General features: G+C 35.4%; 1 protein-coding gene across 4 annotated transcripts in view; it reads left to right on the top strand.

The window, feature by feature from the left end:
* The window catches only part of TM9SF4 (transmembrane 9 superfamily protein member 4), a 141,236-nt gene that overhangs the window by 74,165 nt on the left and 45,089 nt on the right, over nt 1–21,982 (top strand). For all 4 annotated transcript variants that reach the window (XM_090373238.1, XM_090373235.1, XM_090373236.1 and 1 more), the window contains exons 8-10: nt 3,949–4,101; nt 11,352–11,422; nt 21,382–21,514. In XM_090373238.1, coding sequence (XP_090229364.1) covers nt 3,949–4,101; nt 11,352–11,422; nt 21,382–21,514 — 357 coding nt within the window. The remainder of the gene's footprint in view (nt 1–3,948; nt 4,102–11,351; nt 11,423–21,381; nt 21,515–21,982) is intronic.

Raw genomic sequence — 21,982 nt, 5'->3', positions numbered from 1 at the left:
AACCAAAATAACAAAACAAAACATAACCAACATATATAGTAGGACAGACATCTAAAGGTTATATGAAGATTTAATGGCATTTTTTTGCCTATTTACCTGAAATGCCTGCATTGCCACCTTCTACAAGCCAATCAGTTTTCTGGACTACCAGCATTCTATTCATTTTTTTTTTTTTTTTAAATAGATATTTCTCCCTAGCCAGAATAAATCTTTCCTGTAATGCTTTCTTGACACCATCAATTCACCTTCTTCTGGACTTGTTATCATTAATTTTTGCTTCAAATGGGCCCATTATAGCCAAAGCAGCTTATGCATCATCAAACTCCATAACATTTGCTTCAAATATATATTTAGCTATTCTCTCTTCTCCCATCCTTTGTACTGCCTGCACTTTGTGGAGTTTGCTTCACTTACTCTTGATTGGATATTATTTACTCCAAGGTTTTTTTTGTTTTTTTTCTTATTTCCTAATTCGTAATTTGGTCTAGCTATTACCATCTGTTAGGTTCCATTTATTTTTCTTAAAACTGTGATGTCTGAATAATTCTAATTTTTATTCAGGTCTTTGACAACGTACAAGTTTGTGCAAAAGCAGCATATCAGTACACAGCAAACTCTAAAAATATAGTTGAAACAGCATCGTTTTAATTATATCTCGTATTGTGAATATCTTCACAACAAGTTGCCATGATATTGCACTACTTCGAATAAGTAACACTTTTGTTACGTATTCTAGGTGGATACCACTACCCAGAAGGCACCGTTTCAGGGCTATTTGGCCCTTCCTCAGTGGGTGGGTAGGTAGATAGGTACCCTGGTGGTGCAATGATGGCAAAACAGTTATGAAGTATAACTCCACAATATGATAGATGCCTGATGGTGTATAAAGTGAATTAGACTGAAGCACTTTAATGGCTTAAGCCTCAGGCTGCGAAAGGATTTGACAATGTACAAGTTTGTGCAAAACCAGCATATCAGTATGCAGCAAACCACTGGCGGTTCCAGAAAAACATGACAGGAGGGGCACCATTTTGTGTTTTGTTTGTGCACAAACAAAGCACAAAATGATTCACAGAACAAAACAAATATGGCACTCAAACATAATGTGACTGGCGGACACAGGCACATAGCTAAAGTCTGAATTACTTTGAGGTAAACATTACGCATGACGCCTTGAACTAGAATGGCGATCACATCAGCATCAGTGTTGCCAACTGTAGTCGGTTGAAAATAGCTGAGCCACAATGCAAAAATAGATAAAACCCTATGTTAACAATGAAAAAAAAAATTTTTTTTTTTTTTTTTTTGTAGCTAAAGAGAATTTAAACAATTGGTGAACATTCTCCGAAAAATGACAGGGGGCACATGCCCCTGTGCCCCTATCCTGAATCTGCCACTGCAGCAAACTCTAAAAATATAATTAAAAACGGCATCGTTTTAATTATATCTCATATTGTGAATACCTTCACAAAGAGTTGTTATGATATTGCACTACTTCAAATAAGTAACGCTTCACCAATGGAGAAGATTATTGTTACTTATTCTCGGTGGATACTACCACCACCACCACCACCACCACCACCCAGATGGCACCGTTTCAGAGCCATTTTGCCCTTCCTCGTTGGGTGGGTCGGTACCCTGATGAATCAGGTGAAACCAAAGAAAGAAAATACTCTGTGAAAACAGTAATGTGGACCTATCCTTATACAAGTGGTTTCTACAGATGCATAGTAAAGGAGTACCGATAATTGGGGTAATTTTGAAAGAACAGACTGAAATTTCATAAGCTGCTTGGTGGAGATGATGACACATTTAAAGCTTCTGAAGGGTGGCTTTGTAGATGGAAGACTCATCGTGGATATCCCAGGTTAGTCTTGTAGGCTAATCTGCATTTGGGGACATTACAGCAGCACTGTACATAGTATTAGGGTTATTAGATACAAGAAGACTACCATCTCACACATATTCATGTTGTCGGTAGTTCAGTGTGTTAACCTAATGCTAAAAAAAAAACTGAAGCAATACTTAACAAAAGACTTAGCTAATGAAACAATGAATTCTCAATACTAGTTTAACTTTCATCAGTTAAAGGAAATTTCTGAATTATCAGAAAACTAGTATGAATAGTAAATTATATGTCTAAGTAAATATCCAGACTAGCAACAATAATGGTTTTAGAGTGCCCAGTGAATTAAGTAACTGTATTAATTTTGAAAGCACTCATTTCAATATAATGAATGCTTTAAACTACGTTGATAATGTAGTTGTTTTTGTACCCTTTTTTGCAAATACACAGTACTTATTTATTTACCGTGATAAATGAGCAACATGAAACAGAATTCATTCAGATTATTGTTGCACTGTTTGAAGTATGATTCTAAAGTTGTTTTATTTTATCATACTCTGATGCATACCTCAGCTTATTGGTTGTATGCAGCTTGAGCTACATTTTTGACTGATATATCCATCATAAAACCTGCTAAATACCCCCAGCACTTGCATTAATTTTGCCCAGGGTGGAATAATAACTTATTTTCCCTCTTCAACCTCCTTTCCTTTATCAGAAAAACTGGCTTCTCCAGTATTGGAGAAGTGTAAGGTATTACACCTGGGAAACAGTAATCCCAAAATAACTTATTCACTTGGTGGAGTTCAACTAAACCCAGTACTGGAGGAAAGGGACTTGGGTGTTACGATACGGTCAGACATGAAATTCTCTGAGTATTGTAAACAGGTTGCAAGGAAGGCCCATGGTGTCCTATAGATGATCTATCGAACTTTTGCAAGTAGAGATAGGGACGTGATAATCCCATTATATAAGGCTTATGTTAGACCACACTTGGAATACTGTGTTCAAGTATGGAGACTGCACCTAAAGAAAGACATTGAGCTTCTTGAAAGGGTGCAAAGACGGGTAACTCACCTGGTGAGATCGGCAAAAGGGCGTCCTTATGAAGAAAGACTTCAAATATGTGGGTTGCAGAGTTTGGAAACTAGACACCTTAGAGGAGATTTGATTGAGGTGTTTAAGGCTCTGAGAGGCATCAGTAAAATGAATGAGGACGAAATTTTAAGATTATAAATGATGCTAGAACTAGGGGACATAAATTCAAGTTACGGGGGGAAATGTATAGATTGGACTGCAGGAAGTTTTATTTTAGCCAACAAGTTATAAATTACTGGAATAAGTTGCCTTCGTGGGTGGTAGAGGCCGACAGTTTGGCGAAATTCAAAGGTCATCTGGATAGTACTTTCGGGTAAGGGAAGCGCATAGGATGATAGGTTTAATTTCCTTTTTTTTTTATTAATCATTATTATTTAGTTATTTATTTATTTTTTATTTTTTATTTTTTTATTATTATTATTATTATTTTTTTTTAATTTCTTTTTTTTTTTTTTTTTTTTTGGCTGGTGCAGCATAAGCCATAGGCTTTCTAATACTAATACTAATACTAAATTGCTTATTACATGTATTCTGACTACTACCCTGAACTGAACTAACAGCAATTAATCATTTTGGTGTAACTATTCTCCGTGTACTGTTCACAGTTAGGATATCATATTGAAGGTTGCTATTAATGTTTAGTGAAAGAGTAGTATGATGGATGGAGAATAAAAAGTGAATATTCAGTAGATTTTTTTCAATTTTTTATATTATTCATCACTTTTTACTTATTAATTTGGTTGTTTTTCATTTTTTCTCAATTCATTATTGTAAACTTTTATTGTATGATATAATAATTACATTATATAATACAATAAAAGTCTACCATAATGACTTTTGTAATTACATATAATTGTAAGCATATAATAAATTACAATTGTACAGATTGATTTTATTTGAGTAAATAATTGATTTTTATACTTTCATAGAAGTTTCTTATGCATAAAAGACAAACAAACCCTTACAGAAAAATTAAACATTTATTAATTTTATTTTTATTTTAGGTATTACAAAACTCTTATTTACATATGAAGTAAGGTGGCAAAAAAGTGACATTCGCTGGGCTTCTCGTTGGGATATATACTTGGCCATGAGTGACGTACAGATTCATTGGTTTTCAATCATTAATTCTGTAGTTGTTGTTTTTTTTCTTTCTGGTGAGTACTTAAGTCATTTGAATTGGAGTTATGTTAAATGATTTGACTACCCCTTGAAATAATTTAACAGAAATTTATTCTGTAATATAAATATGCTTTTGAAAAATATTTGGAATCTGGTGTATATGTACACTATCCAAAGAAATTACATTATATACACCTTGTAATTCAGAATTATGTATTGCTTTACATCAGACTTTGATTGCTTTACATTATAGATGCCATGGTTAATTTGTATAAAAATGTTTGCATTTGTAACTAAGACACAGACTTAACTATTCTGTGCATTTCAAGTAAATTAGTGACTACTGGTATGGAGAATAAGACACTAATATTTGAGGAGTAAAAGAATATTTTAAAGTGCTTCAGGATGCATGAAAAGTTTAGAATCCAGCATGCATGGGAATGTCAGTGACAATAGCAAATTAATATTGTATAAATTTGAAAAGCATCGAGCTATTCACAAAATTGGGCGACACATATGGCAGGGAAAGGACATGAAGCTGAAAATATTCATACTACAGGTTGAGTATCCCTTATCCGAAATGCTTGGGACCAGAAGTGTTTCGAATTTTGGAATATTTGCATATATAGGCAGTTTCTGCTTTACAAGTTTCTGGGTTTGAGTCCCCCCCCCCCCCAAGTATCAAGTATCAACAAAATCGAAAATATGAACATTAATTGCAAAAAATGAATGTTAAACATTCATAAATACCACATTTCAAACTACACTCGTAGCTATACGATACAGTGTACCCCACTTTACAATATTAATCTGTTCCAGAGACACCATCGTATCGTGAAAATATCGTAATGTTGAACCCAGTAACACATTGTGTTTTGGTAATTCATTCCACGACCTCGGAAGTTGAAATTTTCGCTATATAACTCTCTGAAAGGTCGTTTTTATAGTGTAAATTGCATTAGTTACCAATTCAAATCATTAAAATGCACTGCACTTTCATCATTATCATATGTTCCATTATAAGAATCAATTTTTGAATGCCTTTGTGATATTTTTCTAAAACACATTTCTGGAGGTCCCTACCATAAAACAAAAAAAATTTGCACTTTCTGATTTATTGGGCTTTTCTGTTAGTGCACGCAATTATAAACAGGTAGTAAGCTCCATGTTATTGCATTTACAAAAATACTGATAGCTGCAATTGTTGTTTTTTACATTATTATGGTGAAATGTTGTTCCCCTTTACTGAAATCTTCAGTCGTATAAAAAACATAAATAAATTTTCAGACTCTTCTCTTCATTCCTTTTTTTAATATTTGTAAACTTGTTACTCCATGCAAATCGTGTTAGTTGCAATTTGTGCGTTCCATTAAAAAATGCTTATGCATGCTATCGAAATTTATAAAGAAAAAAAGAGAAGATTATCTTGGTAACAAATGTCTCTCGAAGCATTTCTGAAGAAGACTACTCCTTGTGCAACAAACCAACGAGTGCCGAGCCAATAATGAGTGATCAGTGAGTGTGCATTTAGTTGATAATGATGATGAAGAATAAACATTCTTTAACATTTGTAAGTCATAACTAATTCCTTCATTATTATAATTCGCTTGATTTTACAGGCTACGTTTTCATTTCTTTGGATAAATCAATCATTGTTTAAACAAACTAATTAGCTAACTAATTTCATTGTTGAGAATGTAACCCCTGTTTTTAGCATTATGTATATGGAAAATTTCCCGCTTTACGAGCGCGTGCTAGGAACAAATTAACTCGTAAAGTCGGAACTACCGGTACATAATGAGATATCTTGGGGATGGGACCCAAGTCTAAACACGAAATTCATTTATGTTTCATATATATCTTATACATATATCCTGAAGGTAATTTTATACAATATTTTTAATAATTTTGTGCATGAAACAAAGTTTGTATACATTGAACCATCAGAAAGTAAAAGTATCACTATCTTAGCCACCCATGTGGACAATCTGTGGTTGTTTGGCATCACCATCATTCCTGACTCTGAATTTATATGCTACCGATAAGCAATAATTTTTTTACACTTATTCACACATAAGTACTTAACAGTAAAAAATATGACATACCATTAATACAGAAAACATACAAAAAATAATACTAAAAAATAATAAATAATACAAACAAAAAAAAATGTGTTCAGGGTAACTAAGCATCAGCAGAATACCTGTATCAGCTGTTAAACAACGGCAGGCTTTCAGTCTCCACCTACAATGCTGTGTTTTGATTAAAAGGTTACTGTACACTGTAATTTATTTTTTTAGGTGAGAAAAAACATCAGAAGCAGTTGAGGGACCCAGAAATGGGTCCTCTAGGAATGAGGAGGCATTCTGCTGGATGGCTTTTTTAAATGTTTCCTCCAGAGTCATCTGCTTCATTAACAGTGGTTTTTGTCTTAGAAGCCTCTCTTTGATTTTATAAACTGACATGATTTCTTGATCTGTTATGAATGCACACTGCTCTAGTCCTTCAATATGCCTATCACACATTTTCACCATGTCGTCTATAGGCACTTTTTCTGCAGTGTTAACAACATTTTCATTGTCACTATTACAGGTGCCTCCGTAGCCAGGTGGGCAGGAGCAGCAGTGTGTAGCACACACTTCTTGATTAGACTGGGGTTCAAGCCCGTGACCACCAAATACGGAGGATGAGGAAAGTTCAGGGAATGACCATCACATATCCCTGGAGCAATATGGCCTTAGTTGCTAATGCTCCTAAAAACCAAATAACAAACAAACGTCACATTACAGGTATCACAATCACCTTGATTCGGAACCATTTTAGCTATTTCACCATCGGTCAATGAATGAACAACTGGAGCCTCATTATCAATGTTAAAAACTTCTTTGATATCTACATCTTCCAGCTTACTGACAGACTCTGAAGGTATATTTTTTGCATATGTAAGGAGGTCAGACATTTTTTTTTCTCACTTGACATAACGGAATTCTTCAAAGTCACCACCTTGTTCATCACCATCACTGAACATAGTCACAGGCCAGAGCTTCTGCCAAACATGCACAACTGTGTCTTTAGTCACTGTGTTCCAAGCATTGGCAACAGCATATACAGCATCCTTCATGCTAAACTCCTTTTGAAAACCTTCCACACCCACACCTCTGTTCACTGCTGCTAGCATGCTGTTCAAGAAAGTGTTTTTATATTTACTCTTCATTGATCTAAGGATACCCTGGTCACATGGCTGAATTAATGAAGTCACATTTGTGTGAAAGTACATGGCATAAACATTATTTTTGATGAGAATTTCACTGGAGGATGAGCAGAACAGTTGTCAAGGAATAACAAAATCTTGCAGTTGTCATCCAGTCAAGCTTCCCTGCAGTGAGCACAAGCCGCTGGTACAAAATGTTTGTGAAACCAATCAGAAAAGATGTCCCTGGTGATCCATGCCATTTTTGTTAGTATAATAATGGACTGGTAAGAAATTCACTTCTTTAAAACAGCGTGGACACAACCTTTTCCCTATCACAGCAAGTTTATACTTATGTGTGCCTGCTGCATTAGCACATCCCAGCAGTTATTCTGTCCTTGGCATCCTTAATTCCTGTAGGGGCTGTCTCATCAGCTGTAGTCAGTGTCTTTCTGGGGTAATAACGCCAAAACAGTGATGTTTTATCAGCATTATAGACTTGTTCTGGCATCAGATTTTCATCAGCGATGACCTTGGCAAACTCTTCAATGAATTTCTCTGCTGCTTCATGATCAGCAGATGCTTTATCACCACAAATCCTTAAAAATTTAATGCTGTGTCTTTTCTTAAATTTCTGCAACCAGCCTGTTGAATATTCACAGTTCCCTTCAATTTTCAGTTCATCATGATAGATCTTTGCTTGTTTCATGATCAGTGTACCATTAAGTGGCATATGTTCACTGTGATTCTGACAGATCCACTCTTTCCATACACAATCAAGATCTTCATTTTTATGCAGTGTTTTTCTATTTTTCATTAACTTCTGTTCATCACTTTCAGCATAGAACTTCAACAGTTTATCCTTCTGTTTCTTCAGGTCATATATCGTGGTCATTCCAACACCATACTCTTCTGTAAGACGTTTCACACTTACACCACTGTCCAGTTTCTCCAACAGTTTGACTTTCTGTGCTGTAGATAAACATAAATGTTTCCTCTTTTTCTTATCACTGCTACCCATAGCGGTATCTGCAGGCCTTTTTGACATTTTCAACACTACATATCTTTACACCACAGAGCAGAGAATAAGTAAAAAAACACAGTGAGTAATGCACACAGATCTTGGCCCCATGTGGAGCATCATGGGGAACCTGCCGTTGATGCGTCCAAAATACGCATGTGCAATTTTATTACCCTTTGTGGGCATGCTTGCATGGGGGAATCTGGGCATGTGTGGGAAAGATATATCACAGCTGAAGGGGGCTGGGAGGGTCTTTTATCCTTTGGGGATGCTGAATAAACTGTCTGTTGTGCCTGCGTTTTGACTGCGACCCATCACATGAAGTCAGGTGTGGAATTTTCCACTTGTGGCATCATGTCGGCGCTCAAAGTTTCGGATTAGGGATGCTCAACCTGTATTAGATGTCAATGTACAGTTAACTGACAAGTCAACAAGGCACAATAAATTTTATGTTCTTAAAATATTTTAAAGAATATAAAATGAAAACCCTACATATTTACCTTGGATGTTGTATGCAACTTAGGGAGATGATCAAGGTCAGCATATGCAGTTCTGTGAGTAGTACCAAAAGAAAATAGGCTAAGCTGATGTTTTTGAGAACATTTGTAATCTAATTGTATGGGTCAAATCAAAGTTCAGGCTAAATGTGCATGTAAATTGTGATAACTGTGTGTGTACTGGGCTAATGAAAAACCTACATATTACACTTAGAAATATGTTAATCTGCCAGGGGTTATATTTGGATGGAATTCTTCTCCCAAAGGATATTTTTAACTTATGCTGTCTCAGGGTAAAGTTATTTTAAAATCTTAATGATTAATACACCTGCAATAAGAAGCATGTATCCAGACACAAGTATACTTACAGCAGGATAATGCATCACCACACTTCCTCCCAAATGTCCAGCCCATCATTCCTTTTGGATGGTGAATTTCCTAAACAATGGATTGGTCACTGGAGGAAAGCACTCATCCTGAATATCCTCAAAGATCTTTGGTACTTTCATGTGGGCAAAATTTAGTGTACAGTTATAAACCAAGAATGCAACAAAATTCAGGAATCATGTTAAATTCTAATATTTAATCACCTCCAATGATTAAACATTAGAATTTAATAAATATAAAGAATAAAATGAGAAAAAATACTTTTGTTAATTTTAAAATATTTTTATTTTTAATAAATAATAATTCTTAAATAAATTAAAACTTTTCAAAAGTTATCATTGTTACTAAAACATCTGTTTAAGTCATTAGCAAAGTTTAATTAAAAATTTGGGTACAAAAATACCTGGTTCTTACATAATGAATTTTATATAACCACTACTTTACTTTGAGGGTCTTGGTAAATAGTTAAAATTAATAAAGCTCAGTATTTCAGAATCCTGTGTTGCAACCATAAATAATTATTTTGTCGAATAATTATTACAAGACCACTGCTACCCCAGCAGTGGTCTTGTAAGACCTGACAGTTCCAAAATAACTGTTGTGCAATAATTGTTGGTTCAGTGCTAATAGCTGAAACTTTCCGTACCTCCTAAATATAATCACTCTTATTTGAGTATTTTGGAAGTGAAAAATTGTTTACTTGGGATTATACACATAAAGAACCTGTCGAGTCCCGTGCAACTGTTTATCATTTTTGCCACATCCAGAAATAGTAAACAGTGCTAGTTTCTATTTCAGCATATCATAAACAGTACATTGCTGAAACTAAAATTAACATGATGACTGATGAGTCTGCTACAGAAATTAGGTACTCATTGTTTTAATTGTTGTACAAGGTGTACAACAGTAACTATTAGTTTCATCTTTATATTTTATGAAAAATAGGTTTTCTTTCTTTTTTTTTTTTTTTTTTTTTTTTGCAGCAGAACTAATAAAAGTTCGGTTTTGCTGAAAATAACATTTGTAAAAAAACACAATTTTTAAAATTTCAAATTTTTCATTAAGAAAATAAAAAATCACATTTAATAAGTATTGCAATCCATTAGTTAAATATCAAATATTGGTGTACTTCAAACAGTGAATTCTGTTTGAAGCCAAAAGCCAGAAACTTCTATCAGAAATTAAAAAAAAAAAAAAAAAAAAAAGTTGATCACCTGTTAGGTGCCACACAAACATGTTTGTTATAAACAGTAGCAACTGCTGCTGGGGCAAATATTTCTTTCCTGTTAACACAGAAAGTAGATCCAAATATCTACACCAGTCATAATTATGTCTCCCCAGCTTGAAGCTTAAATATTTTACCTTACTTTTTGAATATGGTGTATACAAAACCAACCATAAAAATTATTGGTTGATAATGTTACTCTATATAATTCAGTTTTGTCATTTTGCTTTCATAATTTGGCCTTCTGAGCTGTATGGTAGCAGTGCCTTTAAAACTTACTATTTTTTTAAATCTTTGCTGATATGTCTCTCCAAAATACACTGAAGTAAGGCACATATAGTCTTGTTACACAATTAGATTTCATTAATTCAGTATCATATCATATCATATGATCTGGAATAACAAAAAAACCTTTGTTTGAATAAACTTGTGAACAAGTTCATTCAAACCTTGAATAAACAATAGGTAAGTCTATTATAATAACCAGAGTCCCTTTGATAAGCAGCCACAAAATAGTAAAAGTGCAGCTTATTTTAAAAGGCTCTATATGGGTGAAATTTCAGAAATTTGTTGATTTCTCAAGTTTTATAACACAATATAATTTTTTTTTTTTTTTTTTTTTAGCTTTGCAACACGACCCACATTATACTTTTTCAAGACATGAAGTATATTGTTGCATAAAATTTTCAAAATTGTTTAAAAACAATTTTTTATTATTCTGACTACTAATAATACTTTAATAGTTTCCTTAACAGTTAGCATAGTGGCAGTTGTTATTTTAGAGAATGCTTTGAAATCAAATTGTGAATTAGGATTTCTGTGTGGACAGTAAGTTCACATATGAAAATATGGTGTGAAAGTCATGTTGATACCTAAATATTTCTGCTTTTTAAGTAAAATCATTCTCATTAATAAAATTCTTACCACATAATTTAATATTAATTAATCCCGAATTTCATTTTTAGGAATTTTGACAATGATCATAGTCAGAACACTGCGTAGAGATATAGCACGCTACAATAAAGATGAAGATATGGTAAGTATGAGCATCTGCAAGAAAAAAATCAGTTTTGATGTACTGTAATATAATAAAGAAAAAAAAAGTTAACAGAATTACTTAAGGAATTAATAATTCACTTCCATTTCTGAGTTATGTATAACTGACAGTTTATTTCATGTATGTGACTGGGCAGTACCTTCTTAGGATGTTTGTATTCTCCCCCCCCCACTTCATGCACATTTCTGAATCTGTATGTATTATTTAATACATATATAGATTTATACATGGATATACAGTCAGATCTCTATATGATGAAATCAATAGTTCGCTTGAAAAAATTCGCTAAACAGAAATTTCATTATAAAGAAATATGACCTTTTAAACAATGTAAAATACTGTAATTCAACATTTAGAAATATAGTTAAAGGTGGGAAATAAATCAGAAATAAGTGGGAATGAATGAATTTTCTAACATTTGAAAACAATCAGTTTATTAATACATACTTATTAAGAAATGACTACTTACATGATGCACACTTTTAAAGGCGCCTCCATAGCCAGGTGGGAAAGAGCAGCAGTGCGTAGCACACGCTTCTTGATTAGACCAGGGTTCGAGCCCGTCACCACCAAATACGGAGAATGCGGAAAGGTCAAGGAATGACCACCGCATATCCCGGAGCAATATGGCCTTAGTTGCTAATGCTCCTAAAAACCAAATAACAAAATAACAAGCACACTTTTAAGAATTATTTCGTAAAATATTTCTTCTAATTGCCTCAATGCAAAGCTTCAAATGCTACCAACATTTGATGTTTTGTAGGTTTAATATTGCCCTTATTTTCATCCAACTCATTGCTGATATTGTTGCTAGTTCTTTGAATACTCTCTAAAATGTTGGTGTCACTCAGATATTCAGCTAATATGACATTATCAACTATAAAAATAACGCTTCTTGATTAGACCGGGGTTCGAGCCCGTCACCACCAAATACGGAGAATGCGGAAAGGTCAGGGAATGACCACCGCATATCCCGGAGCAATATGGCCTTAGTTGCTAATGCTCCTAAAAACCAAATAACAAAATAACAAGCACACTTTTAAGAATTATTTCATAAAATATTTGGTTATTTTTTGTTGTACACTGGATTTTACTGTACATCATTCATGAAAATGTTCGCATTTGTTTAAACACTCAAATGTATTTTCTGGCCCATTTTCTTCACATTAACAGCCTCAATGCAAAGTTTCAAATGCTACCAACATTTGATGTTTTGTAGGTTTAATATTGCCCTTATTTTCATCCAACTCATTGCTGATATTGTTGCTAGTTCTTTGAATACTCTCTAAAATGTTGGTGTCACTCAGATATTCAGCTAATATGACATTATCAACTACAAAAAATTCATCAAGAACAATTTCTCCACTGATCAAACCTCTTGCTTGTAGTTCTTCCCAAGATTACTCAATATCTTCTGGTAGTTCATCCCTCATCACTATTAATTGGCATTTTAGCAAAACCTACTTTTGCGAAACAATTTTTAATCATTGTTTCCGACACATCTTGACTCCACACTCGCGCCAACTCTGATATGTACATCTGCAAATCTATAACAGAATCTATAGGTTGGTTGGTTTCTATTCTCAGTATAATTTGTTTCAGTATGTGCTTTCAATAGTTCATTTTCAAATTCTTGATAATGCCTTGGTCCATAGATTGCAGCTTAAGCAAGGTATTCGGAGGGAAGAAAACAAGCTTCACACCCGTAGGGTTCCAAATTACTGAGTGAAAGTGGGCAAGGTGGTTGTCGACAATCAACTTGATTTTTCTGTTTTCTTTTGTTATCTTTCTATTGAAATTTTAAATCCACTATTCAAAAATTTCACTTGTCATCTAAGCTTTTTTGTTGTAGTTATAGTCCAACTATAACGACTTTACTCCTTTGAAACATCGGGGTTGTTTACTTTTGCCTATTACCAAAAGCTTCAGTTTTTCAATACCAGCCATATTTGCACTAAAGTCTGTAATTCTCTCCTTACTATTTTACCATCTAAATATTTATCACCTTTAAAAGTCAGTGTCTTGTTTGGCAAACATTTTGAAAAATAGATCTGTTTCATCAACGTTTAATGTCTTTGGTCTCATAGTCATCCATCATTTTTTTTCAAATTGTTTCTTTCCAATGGGTACAGTCTTCTTTCATTACAACTCCACTTTAACCAGAAATAACTTTTTCGAGTAAGCCGTGGCAATTTTTAAATTTGTCCAGCCAACCAGAACTGGCTTGAAATCTTTTATGCCCCAGAAAAGATGTGTACTCCATAGCCTTTTCTTTTATTAATGGCCCTGATATTGGAATGTTTTGGTCTCGAATCAACTTCACACACTTAAAAACGACTTCATCTTCATGCAGGCATAATTTCTCACTCTTTCAACAGGGTTCCATTTTCTCAAATAGTTTGAGAATTGAAACACGGTTTTTCAGAATGGTTGACACAGTACTGGCAGGGATGCCAAATTTTAAAGGTGTTTTTTTTTTTTTTTTTACATCCTAATCTACACGAATATGCCTTAATCTTTGCCAATGGCTATAGATACATAGATAACAGTTGATCAGCATGACTTCTCGGTATGGTAGAGATTTTGGTTGTATAGGATTTATGGGCAATACCAAATTTTGGAATGTTTTAGCTCTTAATTTGTGCTCTTAAGAGTTAATACCTTTAGCTTTTAAGAGCTAAAGGGATTAAATCTTAATCCTTTGAGCTATTAATTTGTGCTTTCTACAGAATCAGCTCTATTGTCTAAAGGCCAGAGGTGCGAATGATGCATAATCAGGTTTCTCTAAATTAGTTCGTTATATGGAAACTATTTTCAATGTAATGACCAGGGGGAAATCAAGAAAATTTGCTATATGGAAGTTTGTTAAAGAAATGTCTGATAGTAATTAGAAAATGAAAATGGTGACTACTGTTAAATAGTGAAAGTAGGATGTCTGCCAGGGGTTAAAGGTTGATGATGTTGTAGAGCAGATATCATCTTTTAAGGGAACAAAAGGTGATATTGTTGTACATGTTGGCACTAATGATATTAAGAGTAGAAGACCGGCAGAATTACTTAACAAATACAGGTCACTGTTGAAAAAAAGCTGTGCTTAGGGTTGAATTTGAAAGTGCCTGCAATTCTGCCCACACACGATAGGAGGGAGTATATGATGAGAGCTTTGTCAATCAATTCAGCCCTGGAGAGATTGTGCAAGGCTCGAGGGGTATAATTTTTCTAAGCCTGGTCTGTGCTTGTTAACAGGAGAGACTGCTTCTACACGGATGGGATACACTTAAATAGAAAGGATGCAAGAATATTTGCAGATGCTATCGAGGCAGTGTTAGGTGGGTTGGAAAACTGCTAGCTTGGGGGGATACACGGACTAATAGATTAACAGTAGCTGCTGGCAGAAGTGAAAGTGATTCTTGCAATTCTTCTATTGGAATGAGCAGCAGCCTGGAAAACAAGATGTAGGGGATTTCAGAAACTGCCGGGAGTCATTGCGGTACAAGTAAACACATGGGCTTTGTTAGGTTAGCTAAGAATAGGAACAAGTGCGTGTATACTTGTAGGTACACCAATGCTAGGAGTTTGGTAAATAAATTTGATGAATTTGAGGTGTTGGTCAAAACATCAAAGGCAGATATTGTTGGGATATCAGAAGCGTGGTGCGCACAGATATAAGGAATGCAGAAATGGAATTTGGGGAGTACAATGTGTGCAAAAAGTATTCAAAGTATTCTTGTATGTAAAGGCGGTAACCAGGGTTTCCCCTATACACTGCTGAGTCATATGTGATGGCAAATTGCCAAGGCTGGCATTTAAAAAAAGAGAGAGAAAAACAAAGATCTAATGAAATGTTTGTATCTTTATGTGTATATTAATGTGTGTTTTGTTGTATGTTGTAAGCCGGCACCTGGCATTTAGCAGTCAGGGGGCAGGAGAACAAAGGCAACCCTACCCCCGACTCCCATCCCAAGCCACAAGGAGGCAGCCAGGTTCTACTATCAAGAGACACGTACCAAGGTTGTCACAAGGAGAACCTCAAAATAATTTAGAGAGGATGAAGAAAAAGGAACAGAAGAGAAGAGGAATACAGATATCCTCTAGAAATATAAGCAGAAGAATATAAAAGAGAAAAGTAAGAAGACTACAAGGAACATGTAAAAACTAATTATCAACAGCTATGCATATATACATACAATCAATTTTACCCAGTAATCATAATAAACCCAGTCATAATATCAACCATTAGGGCAGATAATAACTTAAAATAAAATTTAAAACTCCAAAAGCAAGGCAAGAATCATACCAATAAGCAATTGAAAGACTGCAAATCAATAAGATTACAAAACCTTAAAAAACCTACAACTTTTTGTAGGTTGTAGGTCCAAACATAAGAAAAGCACCTGGGGTGGATGGGATCTATCCAGTTATATTAAAGGAGGCGGGAAGCAACTAAGCAAACCCTTAGCCATAATTATGAGAGCAGCCTTGGACTCAGGGGAGGTTCCCACGGACTGGAGATGTGCAAATGTATCCCCAATTCACAAAGGGGGATCGAAGGGTGACACGAGTAATTACAGACCAGTTAGTTTAACTTCTGTTCCGGGTAAAATAACGGAGTCACTGGTTAAAGATGCATTGCAGGATCATCTAGACAAGACTGCAGCAATAATTCAGACACAGCATGGGTTTGTTAAGGGAAAGTCTTGTCTGACAAATTTGATAGGATATTATGATGTGGTTACAAAGGAACTGGATGCAAAAAATAATTTTGATATCATATATTTGGATTTCAGGAAAGCTTTTGACACTTGCGCATGGAAGACTATTGTACAAATTGGAGCAGAATGGTATTAAGGGTAAGTTGCTAGAATGGATAAAAGGATGGTTAAGTGGGAGAAGACAGAGGGTGGTAATCAATGGGTGCTGCTCTTCTTGGACTAATGTTATTAGTGGAGTCCCACAGGGTTCGGTGTTAGGTCCACTGTTGTTTTGTATATTTATCAATGATATTGATGAAGGTATATCAGGCTTAATGTCGAAGTTTGCAGATGATACAAAGGTTGGCAGGGTTGTTAATGACAGTAATGGCAGTGTGCTACTGCAACAGGATCTAGATAATTTGGGCAGATGGGCTAAGAAGTGGCAACTGAAGTTTAACCTTGACAAAAGCAAAGTACTGCATATGGGTAGAAGTAACCCCAGAGAAACGTACCAACTGTGTGGTACTACACTTAAGGTGGTAGAAAATGAAAAAGACCTGGGAGTAATTGTGCAGTCAGATATGAAGTTTTCTGAGCAATGCAGACAGGCTGCCAGGGCAGGTCATGGGGTTTTGTCAATGATATATAGGAATTTTGCTAGCAGGGAAAAGGAGGTGATTATCTCTCTGTATAAGGCAATGGTCAGGCCACGCCTTGAGTACTGCGTACAGGTCTGGAGGCCTCATTTTAGGAAGGATGTAGATTTACTTGAGCGTGTACAGAGAAGGGCAACAAGATTGGTGAGGGGAATGAAGGGATCCTCTTACCAAGAGAGGCTTAAGTTCTGCAAATTGCAGTGGCTGGAGACTAGGCACCTGCGCGGTGATCTGATTGAGGTATATGAGGCCTTGAATGGGTTGAGCACGCTGAATTCTGATGGGATCCTTCACTTGTTCAGATTACGTACCTAAGGGGGCATAAATTCAAATTAAGAAAAGACAGATGTAGATTAGATGTGCGGAAATTTGCCTTTAACCAGCGGGTGGTTAATTGCTGGAACAAACTTCCATCTGTTGTTGTGGAAGTTGATAAATTTAAGGAGGAACTGGACAGGCATTTGGAGGGAATGGTGTGATATTTTTTTTTTTTTGGCTGATGCTGCATAAGCTCATACACTTGCTTTCTTGCATCAAATGCCACTACTACTACTACTACCACTTCCAAAACCCAAGACACAATCAGAGAGCAAGTCCAAATAGATAACTTAAAATTTTAACTTAATGATAATCAAGCAGTATTTTATATTTTAACAAGTGATAGTCTGAACCCAACCCTGACACCAGAAAACTGGGATCAGGGTCAAGCCAGCAAACACAAATACAGACTGTCATGACAGAGACATCCAAACAAAACAAGGAGAAAACACTAATGTTGAGAATCCTCAACCAGTACTGATATCAATTTACTAAACAGCCACGACAACTTCTATAATATTCAAGTTCAGCTGAAACTATCAGCATGAACAAACAAATAGAAGTTAAAATGATAAAACAGGTAATAAAATCTAAAACACTTTATGCAGCAACTTGCATAAAATCATTTTAAATAAGTTCAGGTTTAAACAACTATTAAGGTTATTAAGACAACAGAACCCCTGCTGCCAAAGACATATGACCCAAGGTATGGGTGAAAGACCCATAAAACCATGAATCATTAGCTAAAAATAATTAGCACGAACAATTCATCAACAGAACAAGGTGAATTAACAAAATACAGTTAGCCAAATGAATGCAATGGCCCTCTACAACCCACAGAGGAAACAGTATGATATTTACATTAATGTAGTATATATAATTCCCCAACAAAACGAGATGAATTAACAAAATACAATTAGCCAACAAAAGAAATGGCCCTCTGCAACCTGCAGAGACAACAAAATAATATTTACATTATTAACAACATAGTAAATTTATAAACCTTAGAAGACAGTTCACAATATTATCATAATATACAGTTGGAGCAATGTAAGGTGCAGAGACTGCAAAATTCAATTTATGTTATTAACAACACAGTAATTTTGAATCCTCATAAAAGAAAATTCACAAAACAAATTGAAGTATGCAAAAGAAGCTTACATAGCTACTACTAATAATAAGCTAGAAATACCATACAAAACACATCAGTAATTACCAAAATAATTGTACAAGGTAATATAGCATTAAACAATAATTCAACAAGATAAAAGTTTATTGCCACCCCCAGTAGGCAACAAAAAAAAAAAAAAAATTAGTTCAAAAAACCACAACAGTTAACTAATTTGCATATTTTCTTACACGATGACAAAGACGTAAGCACATCACAACACCACTTCCCAATAACCGTACAATGTGTACAGGAAGGATAGGAAGGGAGGAGGGGTTATGCTATTAGTTAAAAAACACATAAAATCCAAGGAAGTGAAGCCAGTCGACATCGCTGAACAGTGCAGTGTCAAGTCAGTTTGGTGTGACATAAGCATTGGGAAATAAAAATTGAGAGTAGGAGTGTGTTACAGGCCTAATGACTCTGATGATTATAATAAGAAACTGTACAGGGAAATAGAGTGGGCCAGTAAATCAGAGTCTTATAATGGGAGATTTTAATTTCCCAGATACTGACTGGAATTTATGGGTTGGTCACTCACACACTAGCAAGGCTTTTGTGGATCTGTTGGAAGATTGTTTTCTACATCAGCATGTTCGGGAGGCAACTAGAAGGAGTAATACTCTTGATCTGATTATCAGTAGTGATTCTTCATGCATTAAGAATCTGCAGATAAAGGAACCACTAGGTGACAGTGATCACAGTGTGCTGAAGTGGGATTTACTGAAAGAAGTAACTATCATCAGTGTTAAAGGGAAGGGTTTTTGCTTTCATAACTGAGACTACGATGGTCTGAAACAGTATTTAAATTCTATACGGTGGGACAGCAAATTCAAAATGGGAAGCATTCAAAGAATTGATCTTGGAAGCTACTTTGCTTTTCATACCAACTAAGAAATACTGTTAAGGGTTTAGGCCTAAATGGATATTAGATGAACTAATGAGACTCGTGGCAGAGAAGAAAAATGTATGGGATGCATATAAATTAATGGGTGACACTAAGCCTATGATTAATATAAGCTGGTCTGTAACCAAGTCACAAAGGAAGTTAGGCAGGCAAAGGCAGATTACAAGAAATCTTTAGCAAAGGATACAAAGAAAAACAGCAAAGAGTTCTTTACTTATGTAAACTCTAGAAGGAAGGGGATGAATCAGATTGTTCCAATACATATTGATGGTTCAACTGTTGATGATCCTGCTCAGGAAGCTAACAAACTAAATGAGTATTTTGCATCTACATTAACACATGAGGAGTTATTCAGGGAGTGGAATGCCAGAGGTGAATTACATTTTAACAGTAAGGTAGATGATTTTGTAATAACTGAGAGGAAAGTGGAGGAGAAATTGTTGAAGATAAACATAAGAAAGCACCTGGGATGGATGGGATCTATCCAGTTATATTAAAGGAGGCAGCAAAGGAACAAAAACAAACCCTTAGCCATAATTATGAGAGTTTCTTTAGACTCAGAGGAGGTACCCATGAACTAGAGATGTGCAAATGTGACCCCAATTCACAAAGGAGGATTAAAGGGCGACACAAATAATTACAGACCTGTTAGTTTAACTTCTGTTCCAGGAAAATTAATGGAGGCACTGGTTAAAAAAAAACACCGCAGGATCAGTTATAGCTCGGACACAGCATGGTTTTGTTAAGGGAAAGTCTTGTCTGACCAATTTGATTGGATACTATGATGTGGTCACAAAGCAACTGGATGAAGGGAATAACTTTGATGTCATATATTTGGATCTTAGAAAGGCTTTTGATACTGTTGCACATGGAAGACTGCTGAACAAATTGGAGCAGCGTGGCATTGTAGGCAAATTGCTGCTATGGATAAAGGGATGGTTGAGTGAGAGAAGACAAAGAGTGGTAATCAATGGACACTGCTCATTGTGGACTAATGTTATTAGTGGAGTCCCTCAGGGTTCAGTGTTGGGTCCATTGTTGTTTTCTGTATTTATTGATGATGGTATATCTGGCTTAATGTCCAAGTTTGCAGATGATACGAAGGTTGGCAGGGTTATTAATGACACTAATGACAGTACGCTGCTGCTGCAGCAGGATCTAGAAAAGTTGAGCAGATGGGCTGAGAGGTGGCAACTAAGTTTCACATTGACAAATGTAAAGTACTGCATATGGGAAGCAGTAAGCCCAGAGTAATGTATCAACTGTGTGATGCTACACTGACAGTGGTATAGAGTGAAAAGGACCTGGGGGTAATTGTGCAGAAAGATATGAAGTTTTTTGAGCAGTGCAGACGGTCTGCAAGATTAGCTCATGGTGTTTTGTCAATGATATACAGGAATTTTTCTAGCAGGGATAAGGAGGTGATTATCCCCTTGTATAAGGCAAAGGTCAGGCCACACCTTGAGTACTGTATGCAGGTCTGGAGCCCTCATTTTAGGAAGGATGTAGAGCTGCTGGAGCGAGTGCAGAGAAGGGCAACAAGATTAATGAATGGAACAAAGGGTTGCTGTTACGAAGAAAGGCTTAAGTTTTGCAAATTACAGTGTCTTGAGACTAGGAACGTGTAAGGGGATCTGACTGAGGTGTATAAGGCCTTGACTGGTTTGAGCCAGCTCAATGCTGATGGGATTTTTCCTCTTGTCGAAAGTAATCACCTGAGGGGACATAAGTTGAAATTGAGGAAAGGCAGTTGTAGAATAGATGTGCGGAAATTTGCCTTTAGCCAGTCGGTGGTGAATTGCTGGAACAAACTTCCATCTGTCGTTGCGGAAGTTCGCAGCTTAAATAAATTCAAGGGAGAACTATACAAACATTTGGAATGAACAAATGGGTGAAATGGGAAGGTTTTTTTTTTATTTTGCTAATGCTGTATAAGCTTGCTTTCTTGCATCATATGCCTCTACTAATGCTAACACAAGCCTTAAGAAGGGCATCTGTAGTAGTTAGTAGGTTCTTGAAACAATAAGAAAAATGTTTAAATTTAAATAAAAATATATTAAAAATGCTTTAATTCCAGGAAGATGTAAGTTTTTCATCTTAATATATCTGTGTATTGAGTTAGTGATACTTGTACTTTCTCGTTAAAGAATAATTAAGAAAAACACACTGCAATTTTTTTTTTTATCTTTTATCAGGAAGACACTATGGAAGAAACTGGATGGAAACTAGTGCATGGTGATGTGTTCCGTCCACCAAAATATCCAAAGTTGTTTTCGGCTGTCATTGGAAGTGGTATTCAGATTTTCTTCATGACTTTTGTTACTATATGTGAGTAAATATCTCTTAACAGAATTTCCTTTGCAGAAATTACTTTTAACATCAGCAATTCATTTATAGATTTCGGAATATGACTCAGAATATGCAACTGTGCTTTTTGGTGTATAATTGAATTGCTGATATTATTATTGTACTCAGAATCGCATATTATTAGTATATTATAAAGTATATATAAATTTTTCCAAAATTTATATATACTTTATAATAGCTAGTATTATTCCAGTAAACAAAGTTCACAAATTCACCATATTCACTCTTAGCTTTTATTTTAAATCAGTGATGGTAGTAGTTTATAAAGACCCTTGAACTTAACGAAGGCGGTTTTTTTTTTTTTTTTTTTTGCGCCGACCGGGCTAGCCGGGTGGGTAAAGTGCCTGCCTGGTAACCCAAAGGTCGCGGGTTCGAATCCCGCCTCGGGCTTGAGTAGAAAATGCAAAAACCTTGGGAGGTGCAATATGG

This window comes from Mastigoproctus giganteus, chromosome 5 (assembly GCF_048544385.1).
Source record: "Mastigoproctus giganteus isolate SK-2022 chromosome 5, ASM4854438v1, whole genome shotgun sequence".
NCBI classification, from domain to species: Eukaryota; Metazoa; Arthropoda; class Arachnida; order Uropygi; family Thelyphonidae; genus Mastigoproctus; species Mastigoproctus giganteus.
Note: the sequence above shows the minus strand (reverse complement) of the source record. Positions and strands in the feature narration are given on the sequence as shown.